Source organism: Scomber scombrus, chromosome 7 (assembly GCF_963691925.1).
Source record: "Scomber scombrus chromosome 7, fScoSco1.1, whole genome shotgun sequence".
Taxonomy (NCBI): Eukaryota; Metazoa; Chordata; class Actinopteri; order Scombriformes; family Scombridae; genus Scomber; species Scomber scombrus.
This window is the reverse complement of record NC_084976.1, coordinates 8,918,495-8,944,373: the sequence shown is the minus strand read 5'-3', so window position 1 is coordinate 8,944,373 and position 25,879 is coordinate 8,918,495. Positions and strand designations below refer to the sequence as shown.

The 25,879-nt window shown below is 43.8% G+C and overlaps 2 protein-coding genes across 2 annotated transcripts in view; one reads left to right on the top strand and one right to left on the bottom strand.

Annotated features, from left to right (window-relative positions):
• Positions 1 to 1,680: 1,680 nt before the first annotated feature.
• On the bottom strand, positions 1,681 to 5,876 carry LOC133982879 (prostaglandin reductase 3-like). The gene is made up of 2 exons (XM_062421729.1): positions 5,265 to 5,876; positions 1,681 to 2,846 (listed from the first exon to the last, which is right to left on the bottom strand). Exons 1-2 carry the CDS (start codon positions 5,546 to 5,548, stop codon positions 1,916 to 1,918), a joined length of 1,215 nt encoding a protein of 404 aa, XP_062277713.1. The 5' UTR covers positions 5,549 to 5,876; the 3' UTR covers positions 1,681 to 1,915.
• Positions 2,980 to 25,879, top strand: part of LOC133982878 (teashirt homolog 1-like) — a 39,257-nt gene continuing 16,357 nt past the window's right edge. The window contains exons 1-2 of the mRNA XM_062421728.1: positions 2,980 to 5,087; positions 7,152 to 7,722. Coding sequence (XP_062277712.1) covers positions 7,683 to 7,722 — 40 coding nt within the window. The 5' untranslated portion in view covers positions 2,980 to 5,087; positions 7,152 to 7,682. The remainder of the gene's footprint in view (positions 5,088 to 7,151; positions 7,723 to 25,879) is intronic.

Below are 25,879 nucleotides of genomic sequence, written 5' to 3'. Positions count from 1 at the left end.
CTCATCACTGTGCAACATGGATGCGCACAGTACTCAAGCATGCTAAATTCATCTAAACATCCATGTGCATCATCACCTCTCTCACCTTTTGTGTGGCTGACATGTAAGAGCTTGCTTTTGCATCACAACACCTGAGCGAACAGTGGTGTTACAGAGGTGATTGCAATAATTTAATGATTGCTTTGTTCTTTTTGTCATATGAGCTCCATGCATTGTTCTGCATTTAATTATACTTTTTTTTAAAGAAAGTCACTTCAAATCCAAAAAAAATTCTACAGCTATAAACTTTTACATCTCAAGGGTCACACATTTTATCTGGCATGAGCAGCTCCAGATCATGTGCATGTTTGTAATGTGACCAAAAACAGAAATCTCCCAATTTATACTTATTTAGTGAATCTAAGCGGGTTGGAAAGACTTGGGACAGCAAAGGAAAAATGACTAAACACATGGAGAGCTGTGAACAAAATCACAGAGGCACAACTTCGACTTGGATAATTAACTAAGGAAATTGTGTATGTAAAATATATTACAAGCCTGAAAAAAACTGGTAATCATCATATTTTAATATGAAAATGACACTTTCTATGTTGAAGGCTTTCACTGCTGTTCTGCCTTCCTCCACTATGGATTGAAAATGGCCTTGGCCTGGTGTGTCTGATTTCCTGCACCGTCTGGTGAAGGTAGCAGGTTTGCATGCTGGGGTCACACCTGTAACGTATTTCACACTGGGTTATATTTTGAGTGGCCACCTGGATGAGGAAATAACATGTTCACAGTGCATGAAGACTACAGCCCTCCCTGCCAGGTAGGAACAGGTGTTTGTTTTAGACGACATACAGTACATTAATACGACACGGACTGGCTTTGTAAGAAACAGGGTTACTATATGCTGCTTAGCTTTAAAAAAGTCTAATCCAATGAAATCCTGAAAACTTTTCAAATATTGAGGCTTTTAAAAATTGCAGCACTAGCTCTTATCTTCTGTATGCCAGTGATAATCTCTGGGTGTTATGTAGAAATGGTCCACCATGTGAAGAAACTTCCCAACGTAGGCTTTCTTTCTTGTTTCCAAAACTAAATTAAATTCAAAAAAATGGAAATGGAAAAAAAATGTCAAAGGGCATTCCACAATACATTCACTATAAGTGTTTTTTTTTAACTTGCGGTGGGGAAACGTAATGGCATTTTCTAGTCCAACTCCTGGTTAGCTGGACTAATTTTTTTTTATTATGTGCAGCTTCGGGGCATGTGAATGAAAAGATTGATTGTGTGAATGCTGTTTCTGTCAGCCACAAACAGGCAATGAAATACCAAGCACACCTGGAGCAGCACTCACTTTTGACAAGCACATACCAATGTAAGCCCCTATTAGGAAAAACAATGAAGTCTATCATGAAACATTTATCGTAGATAAAGTGCCTGAGAGCGCTTAAAGGAAGCACATTATGGCGTCGCATCTACAATAATTTTAGAAGTGGAATTGTAACAGAAAGTGGGTACAAAGATTAAGAAAAGGTGTAAAAAAAATAAATGATCTAAATAATTCCAGCGGATACTGTCTCTGGGTTTTAATCTGATTATTTGTGCAATATTATTATCAATGCACAGTTATGAGTTAATTTTCTGATATTTTTATATTAGATTCTATCTTGCAAATTAGAGAGCTGAACCCTCACATAAACAAGAAAACAATCACTTTATTATTGCACACAGTTTTCAAAGTCATGATAGTAGAAAATAAAGTTGCTTTGTGAAGCATTATGCAGCTTTACTTTTAATGCCATATCAATCATATTACAAAAATAAAGAGCGTGGTCACCATTAAAAATGATTAAAGCTCTGATTTTACATTTTTAATATAACAATCATTTTAGTTCAAGTATGATTTCTTTAGTGCAATTAATCAGTTAAATCACAGTTTACTCTGACTAACAGAGGGTGGTGCCACTTCCACCACGACCTTGCCCAGGTTTTTTCCAGCATACATGTAGTCTACAGCCCGGAACACTGACTCTAAACCTACAAACCTCCCCTCCTGTGACAAATCCCCACGGTCCACCTCACACACTAGCTTCCCCTTGGCAAACAACTGCGTCATGCTACCCAGAGCCTCCTTGTAGTCACTGATGAAGTGGGGCAGGAAGAAACCCCTCATACTGGCTGACTTCTGGAGCAGCTTGACTGGTAGTGTTCCACCTCTGAACTCTGGGATCCCCGATGCAGTCTGGTACCCCGAGATGAAGCCAATCACGATCAGCCGGCCTTTATTTGCCAAACAATTCACCGCGAGTTCCATGACGCTGCCTCCAACTGACTCATAAACCACATCTATGCCTTTTGGGTACTCTTTCCTCAGCGTCTTGGCCAGGTCCTCTACGCTGTAGTTGATGGGCCTGTCACAACCAATGGATTTAAGGAAGCCGGCTTTCTCATTGGATGAGCAGGTCCCGATCACGTGACAACCAGCCTGTTTGGCAAACTGCACGGCGAACTGTCCCGTTCCTCCTGCAGCCGCTGTGACCAGGACGGTCTCACCTTTGGCCAGGTCGCCCAGACGTTTCAAAGCGATGTAGGCCGTGGCACCGCTGACCAGCAGGGTGAGGAACTCTGGCTTCACGGAGGGGACGGGCACAGTTTCCTTGGCTGGCACCACAGTGTACTCGGCAAACGCGCCGCTGCCGAAGTAGGCCACGGTGTCCCCGACGGTGTAACGGGAGCTGGCGCTGAGTCCGAGGCCGACGACCTCACCGATCCCCTCGAATCCTGCATCGAAGGGAGGCTTCACCGATGGGTCGTAACGGCCTGCAGTGTAATTAATATCAGAGGCGTTGATCCCCACAAAACTGAAATACAATCAGAGAAAAACAACTTGAGTTGAAAGGTGGGAAAATAAAAGAGTTATATTACGAGGTGATGAACAAAATTCATACATAAAATGCACAATATCTTTTATCTGGTCATTAGTGTAAGCACATATATCCTGAAGTCCTCTCCGAAGGTCAACACTTCCTTCTCTAGACACGTCTGCACGGGGCAGAGACACTTTGGTTTGTTTTGGCAATGATTCCTTTTTCTTTTGAGGAGAACAGTCCTGCACTGACAGGGAAAGGCTTGTATCACAAAACACACTGCATGATGTCATGATTCATTGTCTTCAGAGACACCCACAACAAACTGCACTTTTAAAATCTTAGATAGTTGCTTCTTGCCTCAACACGAAGACGGCTGTTTTCATCTTTGGTAACATGTTGGAAACAAATATGTGAGAAAGGAATGTATAAATAAATCATTTACTGTCTTTTAGAGCGGCATGCACGCTGCGCCTCATTACTGTGCATGTCACACGTGTACTTTGAGTCTGTAGATAATGCTTCTGTGGTTTATAGATGGGTCACGATGATATAACAAAACACCTTGATTCGACTGCTTTACCTCTATAGAATCAGCTTCCTCACAAAGGGAAAGATTATCTTATCAACAAAACGTACAACTATTTGGATGCACACAACTAAAAATACTGAGTCTGATACTTGTGATGATAAAGTCACAATCTGTTCAAACATAAACCTTTGGAAAAACTTTTCAAACTGATAACGTAGCTTTAACAATCACAGTGTGCTTTAAAATATGATATCATACACTAAACTTGAAAACCCAACACATTACAGTGACATAGTTGTTGAATGAAATGAATGTGAGGACAATCCTACACAAGAATACTGAATTAAATTTGAAATATTTCCATGCCTGTGTTTTTCATTTATGGGTAAAACTGATATTTAAAATTATGCAAATCATTTATTTTTAGTGCACTGTTACATGAAAATTAATTAAAACAAAATGTAGAATTTTGGACAGAGTGCTCACATAGGTCAGGTTTAAAAAACATAACAAAAAAAGCATCTCATATAATTTGATGCCACTTTCATCTCTCATATAGATGCCATGCATTTGTTAAGATTTGTGACTAAAAGTGCATACATGGACCAGATTGATATCAGGAGTCTTGAGGATTGACTGGAGGACTGACTCAAAAAGAACTGATCTCATCAATCAAATCTAAAATAAAGAAATAAAGCATCAATCTTTTCTTGTACGTGCACCTTTCTTTCGCTCCAGTCGTGATCTTTTCAATTATCAATTTCTCACTCTGAGATTCCTTAATTAACACTCTCGTATTTTATATTTGCAAGGCGCTTTTGAGGCGGCTCTTGTTTTGCAACAGAATCCCACCAACCCAAATATTTATTTTAAAACAGCTTCACAGATCCCGTGACTGTGATGCCTCACAACCTAATGGTCAAAGGTCTCATTTCACAAGCAACTGATCGCTGCCTTGCAAAACAATAAGTCACTAATGTAATGTTTTACACTCAGTCTCGTTGAAAAGTGAATTTTATTGGCAGTAAATGCCACAATAAACCCTAAAGTGCATTTGTGTGAAGCTAATATAACATTTAACCTCAGATCAGGCATACATATAGTTGATAATGTAGTGATAAATAAAATATGGGTTATGATATCACCTCCAGCTTGGATTAAAAATAGAATCCAACTATTTTTAAAACAGCACTGATTCATGTATTTTCCATCTTACATGAGCCAATGTCTAATTTTATAATATTTATCTTCTTTTTTTTAATCATCTTTTAGGCTGCCAGGAATAAACGGTGTGTTATCCTGACTTCAGGTGGGTTCACTCTCCCTTAACAGTAAATACACTGCTGTGTTCTGCTGCTGTGAATGAGAGAAATGATGCTGCAATTCCCGCGCCATGTAAAACTGCATCTCCTTCTCCATCATCTCCATCTCTTAATGCCAGTCTGAGCCCCCCCATGACTTTCTCTTTGCAGGTTGGTGACGTAGAGAGACAGGAGGACAGAGAGAGAGAGAGAGAGGGAGAGAGAGAGAAAGAGAGAGAGAGATGCCGAGATGGATTGATAGACAAATGCAGAGAGGGCGGAACTTGGATTTACAGTACAGCGCTTATTTCTCACGTATTTTGCCATCTTGTGATGATGATGATGATGATGATGATGATGATGATGATGATGATCGCAGGTGCTGGACATGTGTAAATCCAGGTAAGCTGAGACCTTTTTACAACTTCTCACCCATACAGCTGGTGATCGGCACCAGATAATGATCCGCAAATGGACTCATGACACGCTCCGGGTCATCTATCGTTATTCCTAAGGCGCGTGGAGGAAACAGTAGCAGCTATATAGATTTCTGACCACCTTTCCAAAATAACTACTTACCGATTTCTCACCAGCAAGTCCTTGTCTCCGGGTGTCGGAACCGCAACCGTTTGTATAGAAGCAGCCTCTCTGAAATTAGGACTAAGCTTGGTTACGACCAGCTTTTTCATAGTGCTCGGTATGGAGGATCCTTTAAAATCCATGAAGTGCGCTGAGTAGGACATATCTATGATGAAGCGCCGCGCAACCGCATGAACTCCTGAAAGTGCGTCGGTTACTCTTCGCCCTCCGCCAATTACCGAAACCGCTCTCCTTCCGTTTCTCACCAACAACAGGCTGGACATTGCTCCGAAATGTGGCAAAGTTCACGGACAAACTTGAAGTGCGTGTGTAGCAGTAATAAGCTCAGCTGCCATTAGCCTGCGCTATAGGCTGTCCCTCTGCATATGCAGGCCGTGCCGGGCCGAGCACAGCCGGGCCAAACGCGCTTTTAAATAAAACAAATAAAGCCTGTGATGCTTTACAGCTTGTCTAACTGTTACTTAAGCAACAAAATGACATGCACGTAATCGAGTATAAAGCATTAAAACGTTGCTCTGCCGCAGCCTTGTAATAGCACAGCAGCGCCCCGACTTGTCGTCGGAGTCCCTCCCCTTCCCGGACACAACACTCACTTCCTAGTAAGGTGAAACAAATCAATCCTCATCTCCTAACACATCCTCAACCCTTTTTCCACCCACGAAAGCAACGCCAACCCCGTGGGATCCTTTCAAACCTTTAGAAATCCAAAATAGCTTAATAACCCATAGCGTGTTGCGCATACACGTTACCGTTTATTTGCGTCTCTGTTCGGAGAGCGCTGTTGCCGAAACACGTTTGTGCCCACATGTACACCTGTAACCGGAGTGTGGATCAGCGATTTGTGAAAGTGTGTGGTTCGCATTCCACTCCTCGTGCATGTTTCGCGTGGCAGTGTTATCATCTATTGTCACCTGACTGTCATCTTCTGGAAGCCTCTATTCAAAAATCGTGTCACCCTACTTTAAACCATTGAACCCATGTCCCACCTCCAGAGGCAGTCGAAGTCCTAACTCGTGCTATGTCACTGCCACGATTTTATAATATAAAAAATGTCATGTAAGTTGTATCAACATTGTACTTGAGTAGTTTGTGATATATGTTCATGTAAGTTTGGTTTTAGTTTGGTCTCCAGATAAGTTCCGGCAGGATTATTTTCTTTGTCGGAGGTTCGGTTTTTTTTGTAACCAAAGGGAGCGATAGAGGGAGAGAGAGAGAGAGAGAGAGGGGGGGAAAACAAGACAATTAAAAAGATTGACAGGTAGGCTCCTCTGTCAGGGGTGACGCTTGTGGAGAGGGGAGGAGTAAAATTGTAGCAGGAAAAGCCACTCGATGCGTCTGTCTATCAGTTGAGACTGTCTGAAACAGCTTCTGGATCCTCCGCCTTTCCATTTTTTCTTTTTTGGGAGACCTCGGATCAGTCCCTGGAGTTTCCCCCCCTTTTCCTGCTATTTTTTTTAAAAAGAGACACATATTTTAGTCCATGTCGATCTGATCTGTTGTTGGCGAAGCTTGGATGCGCCTGCGTCTTGTTTGTTTCCCCTCTCTCTCAAGTGATATCCTCTCCACCGCATCAACCACCCTTCCAAAAAACCGACTCTGTCCAAGATGCGATGAGATGAGCGGTGGAAATCATTTCCACGACTCTTAAAACGTAGGTAAGAGGGAAAGCTGGTCGTACCATTTATTTTATTTTTTTCAATGGGAGAGAAAGAGGGAAGGAGGGGAGGGAGGAAAAAGTCTCCGCCGGACTGGTGAGGCTTGATCCGGGCTGAGGTGGCGTGGTGGTGACGGGACTGACATTAACCCATCTAATGCCTGTCTATCTATTTTCTCCTCTCCCCTTTCTCTCCCCTTTCTCTCTTTCAGGTCTCTGGCAAAAGAAGAGAAGGAGACACAAGGATACATTACTTATCAGAGGTGTGCGGTGCGCTCACACGGGACTTATTTGTTTGGTTACAGCCAGAGTTTATTTATTTTTTAGTTTTGGTGTGCGTAAAAAGCGCAGCAAACTATCGTCCCCCTCCAAACAGCACTGGAGATTAGGGGGATTTTTTTTTTCCGGGGGAGTGAACTGAAAACTTGGGTTTCAAGGTGCCTGCCTTCTTCCTTCTGCTTTTTATCCTGCCATGAGAGAGATGAAGGAAGATGATCTTTGATGGACATGAAGGTGTCAGGAGCTGGCCGAATCCGTTCGTAATTTTTGAGCTTATCGTCGCTGGAGCCGATCCAGCTGTTAAGTCTAAAAAAGCCAAGCCAGTGTGAAAAAATAATTCTAGTCATCTTGAGCTGCGAGATCAAAACCCCCTCCCCTGAAAAACGGGATGATTTTTCAAAACTGACAGACTTGATTTCTTTGTAATTCCTGCATGAGAAGCACCGTGGAAAGTGACGGTCACTATGCCGAGGAGAAAGCAGCAAGAGCCGCGGCGATCAGCAGGTATAACCCACCCCTCCATTACGACCATTTCCCATCCCAGTAGCCAAGTAGTTTTTATTTACATGTGCCAAATGAAAATATCTCCATCCACATCACATTTGTTAGTTGTGCTGCATGCTGCGATTTATTTTACAACTCTGTGTAAATTAGATTTGTTGTGTTATTAACATAGCGCACAACTCACCCCTGAACCACACTTGTGTTTTAAATGTGTCTAATTGCGCAAATGACGCACATATCTGCGCAATGCCACTTTGAGAATTTTTTTCCCTTCTTTGCCAGGAAAGTTCTCTTAAGAATGGTGAGATAAACTAAATGGCATGTTATGGGGGATAAAAGGGAGCTTTTGAGGTTCAAGAGTGAGTAATGATGAATAATTGACTGGGGAAGAAGGGGGAGAAAACTGGTGAGAGCCGGTTTTTTCCTTTCTTTCTATTTTATTAGAGGATTGCCATCCTTGATTTGATGCGTGATTGATCGCCTGTCATGTGGCAGTCTTTGATCTATTCATCCCTGATAAACATCAATAAATCCCTCCATGAAGACAGGCATGCCTCTAGAAGATTTAGCCACTCAAACATACAACCCCCCTGTTGTCTCAACAAGGATCCAAAAAAGGGGGGAAAAAGTTGTGAATTATGTTGGAAAATCAGCTCATTTTATTTTTAAGGGATCGTACTAAAAGCAGATGAAAAGACAGTGTATGTGTCGAATAAATCACAGGAAAAATCTACCCAAACACTCTTTTTTTAATCAGGTGTTTGGGTCCCCTCGCATGCCTTTTCTTCTCACTTATAAATGTTGAGTTTTTTTACGCATTTCCATCCAAATTCACCCCACACTCACTGTAAGAATCAGTCCAGTAATGAAATCAATATCCACTGCTGGAGGGGAGTATAATATTTGCTATGTGACCAACTGATGAAACCAGGTGTTGGCAGAGGACCGACAAGGTTGACTTCTAGTGGTTTGGATTTGGACTCCCCCTTTTTCCCCTCGTCTCCCTGCAGCCTTTAAACAAATGTAAATGAGTGACAGGGGTTTCTACCTCTGTGCTAATGAGGCAGAGCCTTTGAAGTTAGGCATTAACAACTGGAGTGAACAAAAGACAGTTACAGAATTTTAAAGAGATTTTGAAATATGAGGTGCAAAGCGGGTCGAACAGGAGGGCCAGCCGACGAAGACTTTGAACTCAGTAGGTTTTATCATTTTAAGCAGGGGAGCTGCTGATGATGATGGTGATGATGGTGGTGATGAGGAGGAGGATGAGAAGGAGTGTAGGATGGAGAGAACATTCAACCGGTGATCGCTGTTGACTTCTTTCTCCCTTTTGCGTCTTGTCTTTCTAGCAAAGCATTGTTCACATGATTTCTGGCCCACACTGTGAGGAAAGGATTTAGATTTAGATATCGAGGCTGACTTCACTTTTTCTGAGTGTGTGTGTGTGTGTGTGAGTTTCGGCTGTTGTTTTGGTGAAGTGTCCCTCTGGAAAAGGGTCAGCCGTGGTGGGAGCAGAGTGACTCCTGTTAGGTTTCTGCATGTAGATGGAGGCATGAAAACATGACATCCCATTGACCCCTCCCTCCCCTCTCCTCTCTCTCCCCAAACACACACACACACACACTTTTTATTTTACACACACACACACACACACACACACACACACACACACACACACACACACACACACACACACACACACACACACACACACACACACACACACACACCATTGATCCATTACACTGTCCACTGAGTGCCATGTGCATCATGGGTTGTAATGGTCAATCACAGCTTGGCAGACGGGATGTTTTCCATTCTTCCATGAACATGATGGTCGCTCAGAGATAACGCCCTCCACCCCATGCTCCCAGTAGCAACAAATAACTAACACACTCTCTCACACACACACACACACACACACACACACACTCACTCACTCACACACACACATACAAACCAGACTAGCCTGATGCTCCACTGGGAGCTGGTACTGACCTGTGGCTTCCTCTCTGTGCTGCTGCTCAGAGAGGAAATTGCTCATGGTGGGACTAAGCATGGAAATCAGAGCTCAGACAATTAAAACAATAGCAGACTTGTCTCAACAGGTTTCTTTTTTTTCTCTCTCTCTCTTTCTCTCTCTCACCTTGTATCTTTTGGAGGATTCTATTTGTTGCCATTTTTGTGTTAGTAATTCAAGGCCATAGGCTGCATAAAATATCTCAGTACACCAGAAGCGGCAAAAGTTGTAATTGTGAATTCTTCAATTGAGAATTACAATCAGCTGTGCAAATTTTACAATTATTTTCCTATAATATACATTTCTTGGGCAGCTCCTCATTAAATATTTATAATGGACTTTTGCTCTCCTTCAAATTTGAATTTTTCATAAAATTGTATCACTTCTTTAATATTTTTGCAGCAGTAAAGAAAATTCATGTTTTTTTTTTTTTGCTAAAATAGATATTGCATTATTTTCTCAAGCATTACAGTAAATCCATAAAAGATATGAGACATGTTTATCTACAGATGAAACTTCTTACACTTGTTATCATTTTATAGTTTCCCTTTAGAAATCCAAACAGCAAAACCAGGGAAAAAAAGCTTTAAAAAATCTGCATCAGCAACTGTGTGTATATTTTCCCCCCACTTTTTTCTGCACTGATGCATGCTCCTGTGTGTGTGTGTGTGTGTGTGTGTGTGTGTGTGTGTGTGTGTGTGTGTGTGTGTGTGTGTTATTACACTTGTAGCCTCACTTCATCATTAAACGACTCAATTTAAAGGTGACGAGGACAGGATGGAAGGCAGGAACAATTAAAAGGCAGAATGGAGTGACGCCGTCTTACATCCACGGCGGGGTTAGATAGTCTTACAGGAGGAAGACGAGGAGGAAGAGCAGATAAGATAGTCACTCTTATTTCTGCAGAGCACGATGGTTAATTATAAGAGAGGCTATGTGTGTGTGTGTGTATGTGTGTGTGTGCATATATGGGGAGTGGTGGGGGTAAGGTTGCTTCCCGTTGGCTTCATTAGAGAGAGCCCTAATTATCTGTGGAGCTGATGGATTTGTGACAGGCCCTAACGATTAATGCTGACAAATTCAGTAAGGTGTCAAGTCCGCAGCTGCCTTGATGTAATCAAGTTGATATTATACAGTCCCCATAGCCCCTAGTGCAGCACCAACTCAATTTGCCTGTGCAGGTGACAAATGGACTTTGCTACCTGACTAATCACGTCAAGAGACAATGCCAGTTAATGACCTCAGTGAGCCCCCGCCACCCCCACCGCCACCACTCTTATAACCTTGCAATAAGCAAGCCAGACCAGCCACAAAACATCACTACCTTCCCCTCTTTCTTCTCTTTTTTATTTTCTACCGTTGCCTTTTTGCTTTGGTCTCTTTTTTAATTATAGCGCTCTCGTGTCAGGCATTTTCTTAAAGTTTCCTCGTGTTTTTGAATGGAATGTGAGGGTGGAACATTTTCATCTGTTGCAAGAGATTTATTTATTTTTATATTAATGACACGGCTCAGGGCTGTTCTAACCACTTGATATATAAGCACTCCAAAGTAATCCCGTGAACCATTTTTAATATATAGACATTCTGTTGAAGTGTTTACACTTTTGCGTGTGTTGCAGCCCTGCTAGTAAATCACCACCACATCATAACACGGTCTCCACGTAGTTTGGCTGCATGAAAGTGAACGTCCTCCCAACTCGGTGCTGGAGCCGCTTCGCTGAAGGCCTACAGTTTATTCCGAGCTGGAGAATCACAGTGCCCAGGGATTAATGATTTTGCATGCCCAGGGTAGCTAAGATTACACAGCGACCTTTGTGCTCTTTCTTGACGATGCTGTTATGTGATATTCTCCCCTCGAAATAATCAGTATACTAAGATTTATGTGCCCCCCACCAGTCTGTCTACACCAACGTCCTGAGGAGTACAGCAGTGTATTGCCTGTATGTGAGTGTGTGTGTATTTTTTCACTTTTAATGTTGCCGGATTTTAATACCACTCTCCTTCCTGAGAATTAGAACAGTCCTGTTTTGATGAAAAGTTAATTTTCAGCAAAAGGAACTAGTGTCTTGGCTTGAAAGTTGGAGCGGCTTAACTTCCGATGGCTTAAAGGCTCCACGGCTTCTGAGAAATGAGAAGTTTATGTTAGAATTCAATGAAAAAAGTGTGTATATGTTTGTGTGTGTGTGTGTGTGTGTGAGAGAGAGAGAGTGAGAGAGAGAAGCAGGGGAGAGAGACAGAGGCAAAGAGAGCGTACGTGTGTTTGTGTATATGTGTGTGTGTGTTTGTAGCTTAGCACTGACCGGTGTTAGTTTTCCCGGAATGAATAACTTGAACGAGTGTAACGGTAACCATGCCATGTTAGTCATCCTCTTTAGCAGGGCCTTGCTTCAGATGGCCTGTCTGCCCCCCCCATAGGAGCAGGAAAACAACCTCCTAACAGCAGCCCCACATATTTCTCACTTCTGACTGTCATATCTGTTCACTATTCCCAATCAAAAGGAGGGATATCAGACAGAGCAGGAACACGTATTGATCCACCGCAGCCAGTTTTATTTTTCCCCCCTTCACTTGTACTGTATGTTTCCTGGGCGTTCCCTCCGAGTGTGTGTTTGGCGGTCGGGCTCGGCTAGAGGTTACTATAATTGGAGCGGCGGTGCCGTTAGCAGGTGGCATCGATCGACCTCGTCGATAGCCACTTTTGCTCCTGCGCCACCCTCCGAAACTAATAGTTAAATTTACATCTGGGATTTGAGCCAGTCAAAGGTCAAACATGCTCAGCTTGCACTTCTAATGCGTCGAGTCACCGCAAGTGCCCCTGTGTTTGTGTGTGTGTGTGTGTGTGTGTGTGTGTGTGTGTGTGGTGTGTGTGTGTGTGTGTGTGTGTGTGTGTGTGTGTTTGTGCCAATTGGTTACTTAGTTAGATGCATCCATTGCCTTTATAATCTTCATAAAATGTAATCTATTTGCACAGGCACCAGAAAATTGTTATTAGCTCATATATGAAATAGTAGCAAGATCAACATAAAAGGTTTTTTTTTGTATTGATTATTAATGAATATCTAATATAATCAAATGGAAGGTATTAGCAAGATTTAAGCGGCGTGTGTTAAACTTTTTCTGTTCACACAGATAAGGATATATTTCACACAGTAATGCCCCTCTCTCTCTCTCTCTCTCTCTCTCTCTCTCTCTCTCTCTCTCTCTTTCTCTCTCTCTCTCCCTCTCTCTCCCTCTCTCTTTCTTTCTGATTCTTTCTGGGGCATTTTCAACAAAAGCTGCCCCGAGGGCACGCTGCTGCCATCACTAGCAGTGTGTTGCCTTTGCCGCACTTTAGACACACACAAAAACACACCCCGTCAACCATAAACACAGACAGCCAGACTGACAGACAGACAGACACACACACACCTACACCTAATGCTTAAGTGCAGCCAGCATGTCTCCGTGGGAGGTCATAATGGAGGTGGCTTAGTATGATGGGAAATCATATCATTAAAGCAGCCAGATGTGCTTTGTTGCCTGCCTTGCAGCACATAAAAACAGCAGCAAGTCATGGGATCCAAAAAAGAAAAAATCCAAGTCTGAGAAAATCAAGTCTGAAACAGATAGAAAGCAGCCCTCTGGGACTGGGCTGACAAGCAGTCTTACTCCTGACTGCCATAGAAAAACAATTTCCCCCCAAATAAAGAATTTTTGTTCTCATTTTTCAATGTTGCAGCAGCATAACAAACTTGTTTTTTTTTTACCTTTCGTGAAATTCAGATTGGACTTAAAGCTTTGATAAACACAGCGCTGGTGCTGTTATCAACTCTTTGTTAAGTGTGCTTAATTACTATGTAATATTTGTGTTGTGCTGAGTAATTACATTTTGTTAAGGCTCCACAGTGGGGATGTAAGGCTTAAGAGCTCATTAATGAAAATTTGTTGATATGTTGTTGCTTTCTTCTGGGATTTTTTTGGGTTTTTTCCGGCACATAATTTGAGACATGAGGAAGATAAGAGGGGAAGCGTTTCAAGAGAAGTAGTCGTGCAACATTTAAGGCGCAAAAATTGACATCTCAAATTTTCTTAAGTAAAGTATTACATTTGCCGAGGGTAAATTTGCTCTCTTGATCAGTGCCGTGCCTCCTCGAGAGGCTATGGGAAAGTCTGCTAGAGCCAAATTTAACATGTTACTTCTATCAATAAAAGATGAGCAATTACAGAATATTTTGTCTAATAAGTATTTGAATTCCTCAGCGCAGAAAAAAAAACATGTAGCTTACCCACTCATTACATCAGTTAGCAGGGGGAGTGAGAGGCAGCTCTTTGATGCCAACAAACAAACAAGACAAACGAGATGGGCCCACTACAGAAGAGCAAAAGCCCTATCCAGGGACACCCAACCCCTGCGCACTCCTCCCTCTCCTCCGTCTCTTCTTCCTCTATGCCTCTCTACCTCTTTTTCTGTCTCTCTCTCTCTTTCTCTCTCCGTCTCTTTCACGCACCTCTCATCTCTCCACTCATTTCTCGGCACTCACTCTCCCTTTATTTTGTTGCTCTTTTCCCCTCTCCAGTGTCTTTCTCATCTCACATCTCCCTCTCTTCTAGATAAATACTCGTTTTTTTGCCACTCAAAAGCAAAGAGAAAAGAGAGAGAAGTTCTAGTGGTAGGAGAGGAGGGGGGGTGATGGGGTGAAAGAAAAACAGGGATGAAAAAAAATGTTTTTTTTTTCTTTTTTAAACTGCGCTCCCTTTTTTTTCTCTCCTCATATCAGTTGTGCCTCATCAGACAGAGTTAGGTGGAGATCGTAGAGGAAATGAAAAACTGAAAGGGAAACAAATGAGGGAAGGAGTGTAAGAGTTTAACTGCGCATTCTTGATTTTTTGGAAGCTGCTTTTCCTCCAAATAATGAATCATCTCAACATGGTTTGACTGCATGCAGCAGTGTGAAGAAATAGGTCTGTTTTAGCATTATTCTGTTAAGAGAGAGCGAGAGAGGAGAAGAATGGATGCAGGGTTTTTGCTAGCAATGTTTAGTCCCTAACTGCAGCATCAAAGAAGGTGGTGTTTCTGGGTGGGGGTCTACGGGGGTGGAAGGATGGCATGAGGAGGGGTTGGTGTGGGAGGGTGAGCAGCTTTTAGGACGGGTATTAGAGCTGACAGATGAACGGGACGATGGACAAATTCTCCCGCAACAGCTGTGACTGCCGCCATTATCCTGACAGGTGTCAATTAAGAATTACTGCCCGGCCGGCCGAATGCCCCCTCCCTCACCACCACTACCACCCTCCCGACTGACACACACACACACACACACACACACACACACACACACATCCCTCCATCCCAACAACACACCCCCCTCCCCTCCACCCTCCTCCCACCCCATGTCCAGCTGTCGGCGTGCGAGAGAAATAACACTTTACCCTTGTCAGTGTTGTCACAGGCCCTGCAGCCCCGGTTCTCTCCCTCTTTGAAATGGCAGCCCAGCGGCAGACGCTCGCTGATCAATAGCTCTGCGTATTAGTGATCATGGTGATGTGTCTGTAGGTGGACGGGTGGGTGGCTGGGGGTGTCCTATTTTGACCGTTTATTTAAAGTGTGACCTACAGTTTGTAGCCCCGCTCTGCTGTCAAGTAGTAGCCAAAACCAGAAAGCTGCAATGACACCTGCAAACAATGGTTTGACTACACAACTGTCGCTAACACAACTACCAATCTAAGAAAAAACCCTGTTTATACAGAATTAGGTTTTCTTATCACTTCCATCAGATTGTTACTGCTTTAAGTATAAAAATTAGACTTCCAGTATGCTGTTTAATTCAGTTCTGCAGGTTTAAAAAAAGGCCCTGTCATTACATCACTGATCTGTGTGTGTGCATGTGTGTGTGTGCATGTGTGTGTGTGTGTCTGGGTGCATTTGTACAGTGTGCTTCTGCAAAAAAAACGCCGGCTGCAGAGTAACCTAGATGCCAGTTCCCTTGATCCTCTTTTACTCACCCTGTTGGCTAATATAGGGCCACTTTTATTCCTCATTGTAAAGTAGGGAGTTGAGGTCAATGAGTGAGAAAATGAACAGTTGCCATTGCTCATCTCAGTGGCTCCCTTCCAGTAAACCCGCTGGCTGACGTGCACATTTTGGGGTCGGCAGGCTTCTGGCTTTGCAGCGAATAAAAAAAAAAAAAGAAGAAAAAAAGGGAAATTTAAGGTGTGTTCTCCATATGCCATAATTTCTGCATTTTTTAGGGTTTAAATCAGTGCAGTGGCATGCAGTTTTACATCCCTTTACTTTAATTAAAGCATAATATAAAGTATTATGTGTATAAGACTTGTATTCAGTTAGCCAAAGTGGAGAGAGAGAGAGAGAGAGGGAGCTTGTATAACTAACTAATAGAGAGGTAGACATAAAGTTTAGTGTTAGATTTTCTGTCACATACCCTTATTTCTAATTATAACCCATACAATTTACCCTTACAGGCACATATGTTCTATGAATTTTCAAGTTATTATGTGCTCATGTGCCACGCTGTTGACACTGTGTAGTTATTACTTGGCTTCTGTAATAAATGCAGTTTTTTCGGTGCCAGCGCAGAATAAACATGAGAAGCTTCAATCAGTAGAAGGAAGAAGCAAAAAACAGCAACGCGAAAAAAGCAACATGAGAGTGAGTTGCAAAAGGCTCCCCAGGAATACGCAGATGGATTTGCATGTTCACTTGGGAGTTACAGTTTTGGATTTCCTCCCTAGAAATCATTTGCCACAGAAAATAACCGGGGAAGATAATATCAGTGTTATTTCGCTACTCCTGCTTTATTTGCATATCTCTTGTTTTAAATAAGGCAACCCCTCGGAGTGAAATTCGGTTTGTTTTTCTGAGTTTCATTCTACATCACCTTTTTTTTTTTTTCCTCCCCTCATCACAAACCTAACCTCTCCCCCCTTTCTCTCTCTCTCTCTCTCTCTCTCTTTTTTTTATTCCATTCAGTCTTCAGGCCTACCTCCTCTCTTCTGTCTCACACTGGCACTAGACTGCTCCGAGCCATTATCAAACCTGAGAATATTTTCCATCCCCATGCAAATCACCCACCATGCTCTCTTATCATTCCTGCTTTGCCGCCCCCCCCCCACACACACACACACCCCACCCCACCCCCAAACGGTTGTGTGTAATCAAAGTAAACGGCAGCTAAAGCTAAAAGGGAAATGCTCTTTGTGGAGATGGATGGAGGGATTAAATATTAACCGGATGCGGCTGACTTAAGGCAAGTGTTTTACATAGCTGCTCCCGCCGCGGATGCCGCGCATTGATCCCCTCGCCCTGGCGCCTTTACTTGTTTGGCTGCCTGCCGTTAATTTTTCACCATCATCTCGCTGGCCAGGCCTTTTACAACGGAGAGGGAGAAGGAGAGGGAGGTCCAATGACTGGTTCAACCATCCACTGCACCACCCCCCCAACCCCACACCTTCTCTCCCCGTGCTTTAAAAAAAGGGGGCAGGTGAGATGGATGATAGCAATTTGAAATTTTGTTTGTGCATGTGATCATGGAGATTGTTTTTGGTATTACCATGGTGTAACAATTCCAGTGATTAATTGAGGTGAATGCTCGACTAGGATTTGAGGAAACGGGGGTGGGGGTGGGGTGGGGTGGGGTGGGGGTGAAACGGGAGGTTTCAGGTTCTCCACCTTTCTCGGCTCCTGAATTGTGAATGTGGTGTTTATCAGCTGACCTTGGAGTCCAACAGTGTTGCCTTCGTACACACACACACACACACACACACACACACACACACACACTCAACCGCACACTCCCAGGATCCTGCCTCCACACACTGCCCCTCTTGTCACATCACTTCCTTCATTTCCTCATGCCTCTTTCTTCCTCTCCTCCAGCTGTGATTAAAAGAGAAAATCAAACCACTCAAACCAAACTTTGGGTAAAACGGAGACTAAACAAAAACAAAATGGCTACAGTGGCTTCACTATGTATGTAGATGGACATTAGTGGTCGGAATGTTCTCCCAGTAGCAGCGGCGCTGTGTGTTCTCAATGTGTTTGTTGTCTACATGTGTATAGCAATATCCTGTGGGTCACAGAGGCTGCTTGTTAACAGGGGGGGCTCATACCAGAAGTGGTTCAACCCCCCATCCGCCCAACCACACAAACACACACACACACACACACACACACACACACACACACACACACACACACATACGCACAGTTGTTGCTCGGGTGCTGTTGACGGCATTGTAAAGGCCTCCTGGCATTTATAAATGCAGTGTTGGTCCTGCAGTGGAGCTCTACCCTGCAATAGTCAGACATGGCCACCACTCATCACTCAGCTCTAATGATGCCTATTTGTCCCGCCCCCACCTCTCATGCAGCCCCCACCCCACCCCCCCACTCCCACCCCGGCCAGAGTGCACATCTGACGGGGTCGTAGGCAGGTCGTGACCCCCAGGTGGCCGCAGTCTGGACGAACGCTGCACTTCTTCTATGTGTTTTTTTGTTTGCTTTCTTTCTCCCCGTCTCTCAGTTTCTCCCTCTTCCTCAGCTGACTTTATATTTCATTTAGGTCGATTTGAACCTTTTTTTTAATAGCACACGTAGATATTTTTGGGGACTGGAATTCACACACAGCAGATATTTACGGTGTTAATTTGACGATTTTCATGCCACTAAAAATTACAAACATGTTGTGTTTTAACCAGAATTACATGATACTAAATTTCTCTCAGCCAACAAACAATAATAGCAGTGGTGATAATTATAATAACACCCAAAATATAGTTTCCTTGCTTTTAAGTCTGATCAAAATGACTCATTCCTATTAAATGTGCTTAAGCAGGCTTTGAATGGTGGACACCACACTTACACTAAAGGGTCATTTTTTAGTAAATGAATAAATAGGTAAACTGATTTATTGATATTACTTACACTACTCTTTCTTTTCTGTCTTTGTCTCTTGGATCCTCACCAACTTCTCCTTCCTTTTCATGCAGTCCCCCCCCCTCTCTGTGTCTTTCTGTGTCTCTCAGTCTTTAGCTCTCCTTTAGTCAAAGTAACCCTGGTCCCCATAGCAACACATAGTGAACTCTTACTCATTAGTGTGTACGCAGCCTCCTGAATGGCCTGAATCCTGTTCCTCATTCCTGTGATTTCATACCAACACATCCATCACCTCATCATGATATTACCGGGTGAGACTGAGAGATATCCCCAGTGATGATATTTAGACATTTTTCTTGATTCCAAATCAGTGCGTTTGTCTTGAAGTAATGTGCAGATTGTGTGTGTGTGTGCGCGCGTGTGTCTGTCTGTGTGTGTGTGTGTGTGTGTGTGTGAGAGAGATCACATGAAGATTGAGAGGCGACACTGGGAAACGTCCCTCCGTCACGCCTGACTCACGCTCGGCTGTTTTTTTTGGCCGTTAAATCTCCAGAGCGCTGATAACAGGTCAGCCGTTGAGAGAGAAACGAAAGGGAGGAGGGGTGTAAAGAGAGAGAGAGAGAGAGAGAGAGAGAGAGAGTAGAGTAGAGTAGAGTGAGAAAGAGAAAGAACCAGGATATGATTAGAGTAAGAGTAAGAAAGTGTGTATGCAAGAGAGGGGGGGGGGGGAAGAGAGATTGGTCTTCTTTATGCTGGCTCACCCATTGCGTGGGCGGCGCATGTAGTGGAGGGGTCAGTGGGATGCTGTGATAGGCTAATCTGCCAGGAAGGGAGGCTTAGGGCAGGCCTCATGGGAGCAGCTCATTGGCTGGACTCATTTGCCCTGTGAAATAAAATCTCATCGGGTCTTTGTTTTCATTTTTTCTTTTCACCGTTTGAAGATTGATAGTGCGGGTATTTGCTCTGAAATCTCTTTTTCGAGTGTGAATATTTATCTGCCTGCATCTATACTGTGCATGTGTGAATGTGAGTGTGTTTCTGTATGTGTGTGTGTGGCATACTTTTCTTAGTTCATCCCAGTTCCTGTGGGAGTGTGTGTGTGAGTGTGTGTATGTGAGATGTTTCCAGAGCTGTGTGTGCTCGTCCTCCAGTCAGACACATGGATGACAGATGACCCAGTGGGAGACACCAGCCATCCTGCCCAACCGGAATCTTGCCTCCCTCCACCTGCCCCCACCCTCCCCCTTGCCTACTAAAAAGTGCGTACTTTGTTTACTTCCTCGGCTTTTAGCCATAAATCCTGGATCCACCTCCGATGCGGCGTTGCCCCCTTTTCCTCGGGTTACGGCTTTCTACACGATCATAATAGCTGTGTCACTGTGTGTGTGCGTTTGTGTGTGTGTGTGTGTGTGTGTGTATGCACGGTAGAACAAACCAGCAGCAACCTGGCTGCATGCATGCCTGTCTATCGCTGTGGGGTGGGGGGTTGGGGGAGGCGGTGGGAGCTTACTGGACCAGAGGAAACCTAAATCCTCATATAAAAAGGCCATGCACTCAGCCAGGGCTGTGTGAAGGAGGGAGGGAGAAAGAAGGGAAGAGAGAGGGAGACAGGAACAGGGGGAGAGTGAGAGAGAAGGGAAAAAAGTTGATTTCCTTTTTCAGCAGAGCCATACATCACAGGGCCTCCCAGCTGCAGTGTCACAAGCTGACAGAATGACATGTGTCATTTATCAAAGGGGCCAGGCGGGGGCCTTGGGAAACGTGCACCACAAAGCCTGAGAGAGTTCATTCCAACGCTCAACCCTCCCTCCCTCTCCTCCCTCCCTCCCCTCCCTCCCTCATCTCTCTACTCCTTCAGCCCGCCCCGCCGTTCACTCTCCTCCTCGTTTTCTCTCCTCTCTGCCTCCCCCGACCACCTCCACCCTCCCAACTCACTTTGCCTAGTGCCAAAAAAAGGGCTCTGTAATGTTTTCTGTCTTCCCTGTACTCACAGCTGCTCTGTGTTCATGTACGTGTCTGTGTGTGTGTGTGTGTGTGTGTGTGTGTGTGTGTGTGTGTGTGTGTGTGTGTGTGTGTGTGTGTGTGTGTGTGTATGCAGGCTTGCCCCACTGAGAGCAGGTACTTGCTATACCTTAATGCCAAAGTCAGTACCACTTATAGTAATATCTGCAAAAAATGAATCACATTGAGAGATTATTTAAAAACCAGTGTGTCTTTCAAGCTGATAGTTTAGTGAGCTTGAATTATTTTATCCAGTCATTCATAAGATTATCACCCAATGATGATATTAATATTTATGTCCTGAAGTTTAGGTGCTGAAAGTTATCTAACAACTTTACCTTTCCATGTGGGTCACTGAATGTACACTCTTTCATGTGTGTGTGTGTCATGCCAAGAGGTTGTTTCTCTTACAGTTGCTGATTTGGTTAAAGATCGTTTATCTTTTTTGGTCGTTATTATTATCTCCTCTCTAAGAATGTAGCTGTTAGCACCCTCCCCATATCATTTTTTACTTACTTTGCTGTCATTTTCATTCATTTTTATCTCCTGGTGGCCTGGAAACATTTATATGCACACACACGCACACACACACACACACACAGACACACACACACATATACTCTCCATACCTGCTACTGAAGAGTTGTTTGACAGAGAGATTACAGCTTTCCCGGCTGGTCGGGCCCCAGTCGGAGGTCCGCGGGGTCACGGCGCTGATCGCTCGGGGCCCGTTTAAGAACGCATTACGTTGCCGAACAGCTTGTACACAGGAACGCCTGTTGTAACCAATGTGTCAGTTACAATAGCAAGCTGTGTCAGTCCAGTCATGGCATGCCTATCTACAACTTTTTTGTGTTAATGTCTTACCTCACCGCGTGCACTCCATTTCCAGCTTCCTCTCATCCATCATCGGCTCACCTTTCATCCGAACCCCTCATCGACCCCCATCATCAGCCCCAGCTAGGGTTAACTCCATCCCAGCCACTTCCAGAATCAATAAACTATCTCACCTGGGTGCCCTCCCCTTCCCCGCACCCAGGCCAGATTAAACGTTAAAAGAGGCTACATTTTTAACACCGTAATCTGCCTCTTTACGTGTGTTTAGCGGCTTAAAAAAAAGCAGGCTTTGTTGCTATATTTGTAATGCACCATTTTAGTCAAAACATTTATGAGTACAATCAAGTTAAATCATCATAATTTATCTGGAAGCTTCATATTTTGAAATCATATAAAAGTCACAAAGTTTCAGTGGCTGCCAAAATTAAATATGTGGAAATTTCCATTGGTAAAGTTATTTGACCTCTGACCTGATAGAAATGTATTACGATGGACGTTTTTCTCCCATTACAATGCAAGTCATGTAAATGCATGCTATACATACAATTCTTTGAAAACCGTGCCTGCCCGCTTATATTGTTTGCTTTCTAATACCAGACAGTCGCTGCAGAACCAGCTAGGTCCTGGCAGATCAGACTGCCCTGAAGAGCAGCTGAAAAACTCTGGATGAAATTCTATGTTCAATAATTAAAAATCCAACTCGGGGCAGCACGAGCTGGTGAGCAGACAGAGGGAGAGTGAGTGAGTGAGTCAAAGGGGGCGGAAAAAAAGAAAGAGAAGGCAAAAAAAAGAGAGAAGAAGACGTGGGAGAGCCCTCCTGACAGTATAATGTTTCCTTGCTTTGTCTGCGGGGGTTAAAAGACGTGGTACATCATTAAGAGGAATATTCAGTGGCGGTGTCACTGAGAGGTGACCTTTCCAACAGGTCATGGATAGTTCACTCTTCAAGCCCCCCCCAGCCCTCTAAATCCTTCCCTGCCCCCCTCCTCTGTACACACAACCAAAGGTATGAGCTCAATGTTTCAGTCACACAGTGAGTTTCAGTCACACAGTGGCCATTTTGATATCTTTGTTTTCCTCTTTTTTTTTTCTTGCCGAGTCTATTTTTTCTTTTTAGCAATAAAAGATTTTAATTACTTGCAATTTTCTAGTAAGTTCAGTGTAAACATAAATGACGGAGCTATACAACCCTGGAAATGCTTGGGGAAACATATTTTGGCACCTATGGACGACTCAGCTCATCTAGATGCTGCGTGTGTATTCAACAACATCAGTGTTTACATGGAGAATGAGTATTATATAGATGCATAGAGAGTTATCTCTGCTCAGTCCAACATGATTACATTAATGAATGCCCTTTATCTCCTCTTACCTTGCACATTTAGCCTATTCATCTCTCTTCTTTGTCTTTTTTTTTTACCTCGTTGCTCGGCCCTGTCTTTGCATTTTGGCTGTCTGCGTGTGTTTGTGTGTATGTGTGTGTGTGTGTGTGAGTGTGTGTCAGGGAGGTGGGGGATTGGGAAGGCAGTCCCTTTTCATTTGTCTTCATAAGCCTCATTTATTTTTGCAGCCAGATGTGAGCTGACAGACATCACTCAGTGGCTTCCCCTCCTCTCTACCCGCCTGCCTCCCATCAGCACCCTTGAGCCCCCCACCCACCCTCCTACTAGGGGGTCAGATGAGCACCCCACCACCCCCTCCTCCTCTCCCAACCCTCCCCCCCCCCATCAGCATTACAGAAGATGGATGTGTCTTTAAAGCAGAGATTGATTGTGGATATCAGAGTTATGGCGCCATTCATCACGGCCGATATTATTCAGACGAGCGGGATTGAACAAGGAGGTGGGACTCCCGAGCCCATGGGTGGGTTCTAGGGGGGACAGCGTGAAGTTTAATAGATTGTAGATGAGAGTGTGTGTCACGGTGTGTGTGTGTAGAAATGAATGTGTGTGCTTATGCTCATGTACTCGTTTGCGCCTTCATAAGTCGGCCTCACTTGGGAATTCTGGCATGTGTTTGCGTCTGCCTGTTTCTCGTCTTTATTCTCTTATGTGTGTGCATGTGTGTGTGTGTGTGTGTGTGTGTGTGTGTGTGTGTGCGTGTGTGTGTGTGTGTGTGTGTGTGTGTGTGTGTGTGTGCGTGCACGTGTGTGTGGCAGTCTGCATTGATCTCCAGTGATGTGATCCTCCTTCAGAGTCTGTTCTCATCGGACTCTGATTTACGGCTTCATTAGGATCCTTGCGCTACCTCCCCTTCTTTTTGTCTCCCTCCTTTTGCCAGGTCACTCTCAGAGAGACACACACACACACTCACAGGCAGACAACACACACTCTGTAGATGGAAAGCTGCAACTAAAGGACTTTTCATCCCCAACACTTTGTATAGTTTGTTTCTGTTCTGTTTGTCATCTTTATGAATAATCTCTTATTATTCAGTAAGGCTTAGCACCTCATTGTGCCCCGTGAGCTGAAGTGCTGTGGCGGTTTTGGAGGTGCTTCCCTACCCCTCCGCCCCCCCCTGCCCCACTCGGCTGAAAAGAGCCCTCATTGTGTGTGTCGTCTTTTATGGTGCTGTCTGAAAGAGAGGGATGCACTCCAGTCGGCATTCAAATGCACGTGGTAAAGCAGCCAGCAGAGCAGGACAAACACTACAGGTTGTAAACGCTTTGAAAAGGAGTGTGTGTGTGAGTGTGTGCATGAGGATGTGTAAATGTGAATGTGAGTGTGTGTGTTTGTGTAGGCTCTTGACTGAAAGGTTTTCACTCTCTTTACCTCCTGATACAGTTCGCCACTTACTTTGCTCCTTTTTTTTTGTCCACCTGTCTTCTGTAGTTGCATGAAATGACTTTCTTCTTCCTCCACTAAGAAAAGAACCTCCTAAGTTTTTACTTCCCGTGTTTTTAAAATCCTCCCCATCATTATCAGGAGTCAAGTCATGCAGAAATGTAAAAAATAAGAAGGTAATCACACTTTGTGCTGGTGCTTTTGTCGTCAGTCCGTGATGGAAATGGGTCTAAATATGAGATTAGAACCTGCCGGTGACTGATGCTATTAGGCAGATATGCCATAGACTTTACTATCTCCCATGAAGGATTAGCGCAAATTATACTGGGAGACAGGCTTGATTTCTCCTCTGCCTGGCTGGATGTGGGCATTTGAGGCACTCTAAGTTGACAGCGTCTGTCTCTGCTTAGTTCTCCGAGACAGGTTGTGTGACAGCTGATGCCAGGCGAGGGCTTAAAAAGTGTGTATGTGTGGGTGTCTATTTGTGTATTGGACGTCGTTTGTGGTCTGTGTGCGCAAGTGTGTCAGTGTCTGCGTGCGTGTGTGTGTGTGTGAGAGAGAAAGTAGGAGAGTTATAAACTGACAGGCGAGTGTGTTTGAATGTGATTGCGCGTCAATGACGGGTTTTTTTCTCGTTTTTTTTTTCTTTTTATTTCAAAAAACAGGTTCTCTTTGAGTAGGGTGACAATTGGGAAAGGCTAATTTTAAGCTTGGTGGCTTCCTCTTTAATTCTACACACTCTTATCTACCGTTATTTTAAATAATTAAACTGTCTGTAAGATTGTCCAGGTGAGGCTGTTTTTGTAGCTATGAATAAGTAAGGAAAGCTGGTCAGACATCTGACCAGGTGCTGGATTTCAGTGTTTAAATCCATTTGTAGGAATGCTGATAAAAAAAAAAAAAGTCCAGATAACAGGAATTGTAAGTTTCTCTTTGCATTCAAACCCTCACTTTGCTTCATGACAGCAAGCCCATGGCATCCATCATGTAGTGCGTAATCTCAAATTGAAGTGTTTGAACTACGATGTTGATATAACTGGAGGAAGGTGGTCGAACGGTTTGTTCACCTCTCAGGAATGTTTGAGGGAACATGCAAATGCTCCCTGTTTTAGCCCTGCTGTCTCCTCTCGGCCTGCTGATTTAGGAGGGTGACATGTCCTTTAATGTTGGGTAGTAAACTGGAGGGGTGGATTTATAGGCTCAAGCCTTGTTTTTCCCCCACACTGTCTCTGTCTGTTGGCTCCTATGACGACAGAACAAACTCCACCTTCGCTGCATTTAAGATTTTTTTTTAGGCTACAGGAGTTGGTTTTCACCCGAAGACCTCTGACGTACAGTATGTCACAGAGAAACTGGACAGAGAGACATTTTCCCAGTGTGATCGGACCCAACTGCAGTAAACTCTTGGGTCATTTTGGGTTTACCATTTCATGAATTACAGTTTAATGACAAGTTCAGCCTCAGAACAAAGACATTTCCTGCACCAAATTCCTGACCTTGCGGCTTTTGTTGATGAATTTCGCTTTGCTTGACATTTTACAAGTGAAATGCAACAAAAGCAAAGCCTAATCGCAGCAAAGCGACAAATCCACCCTCAAGCGCAACCAAAGCAAGCGATCTTTTACTGCACGTTTGAAAACACTC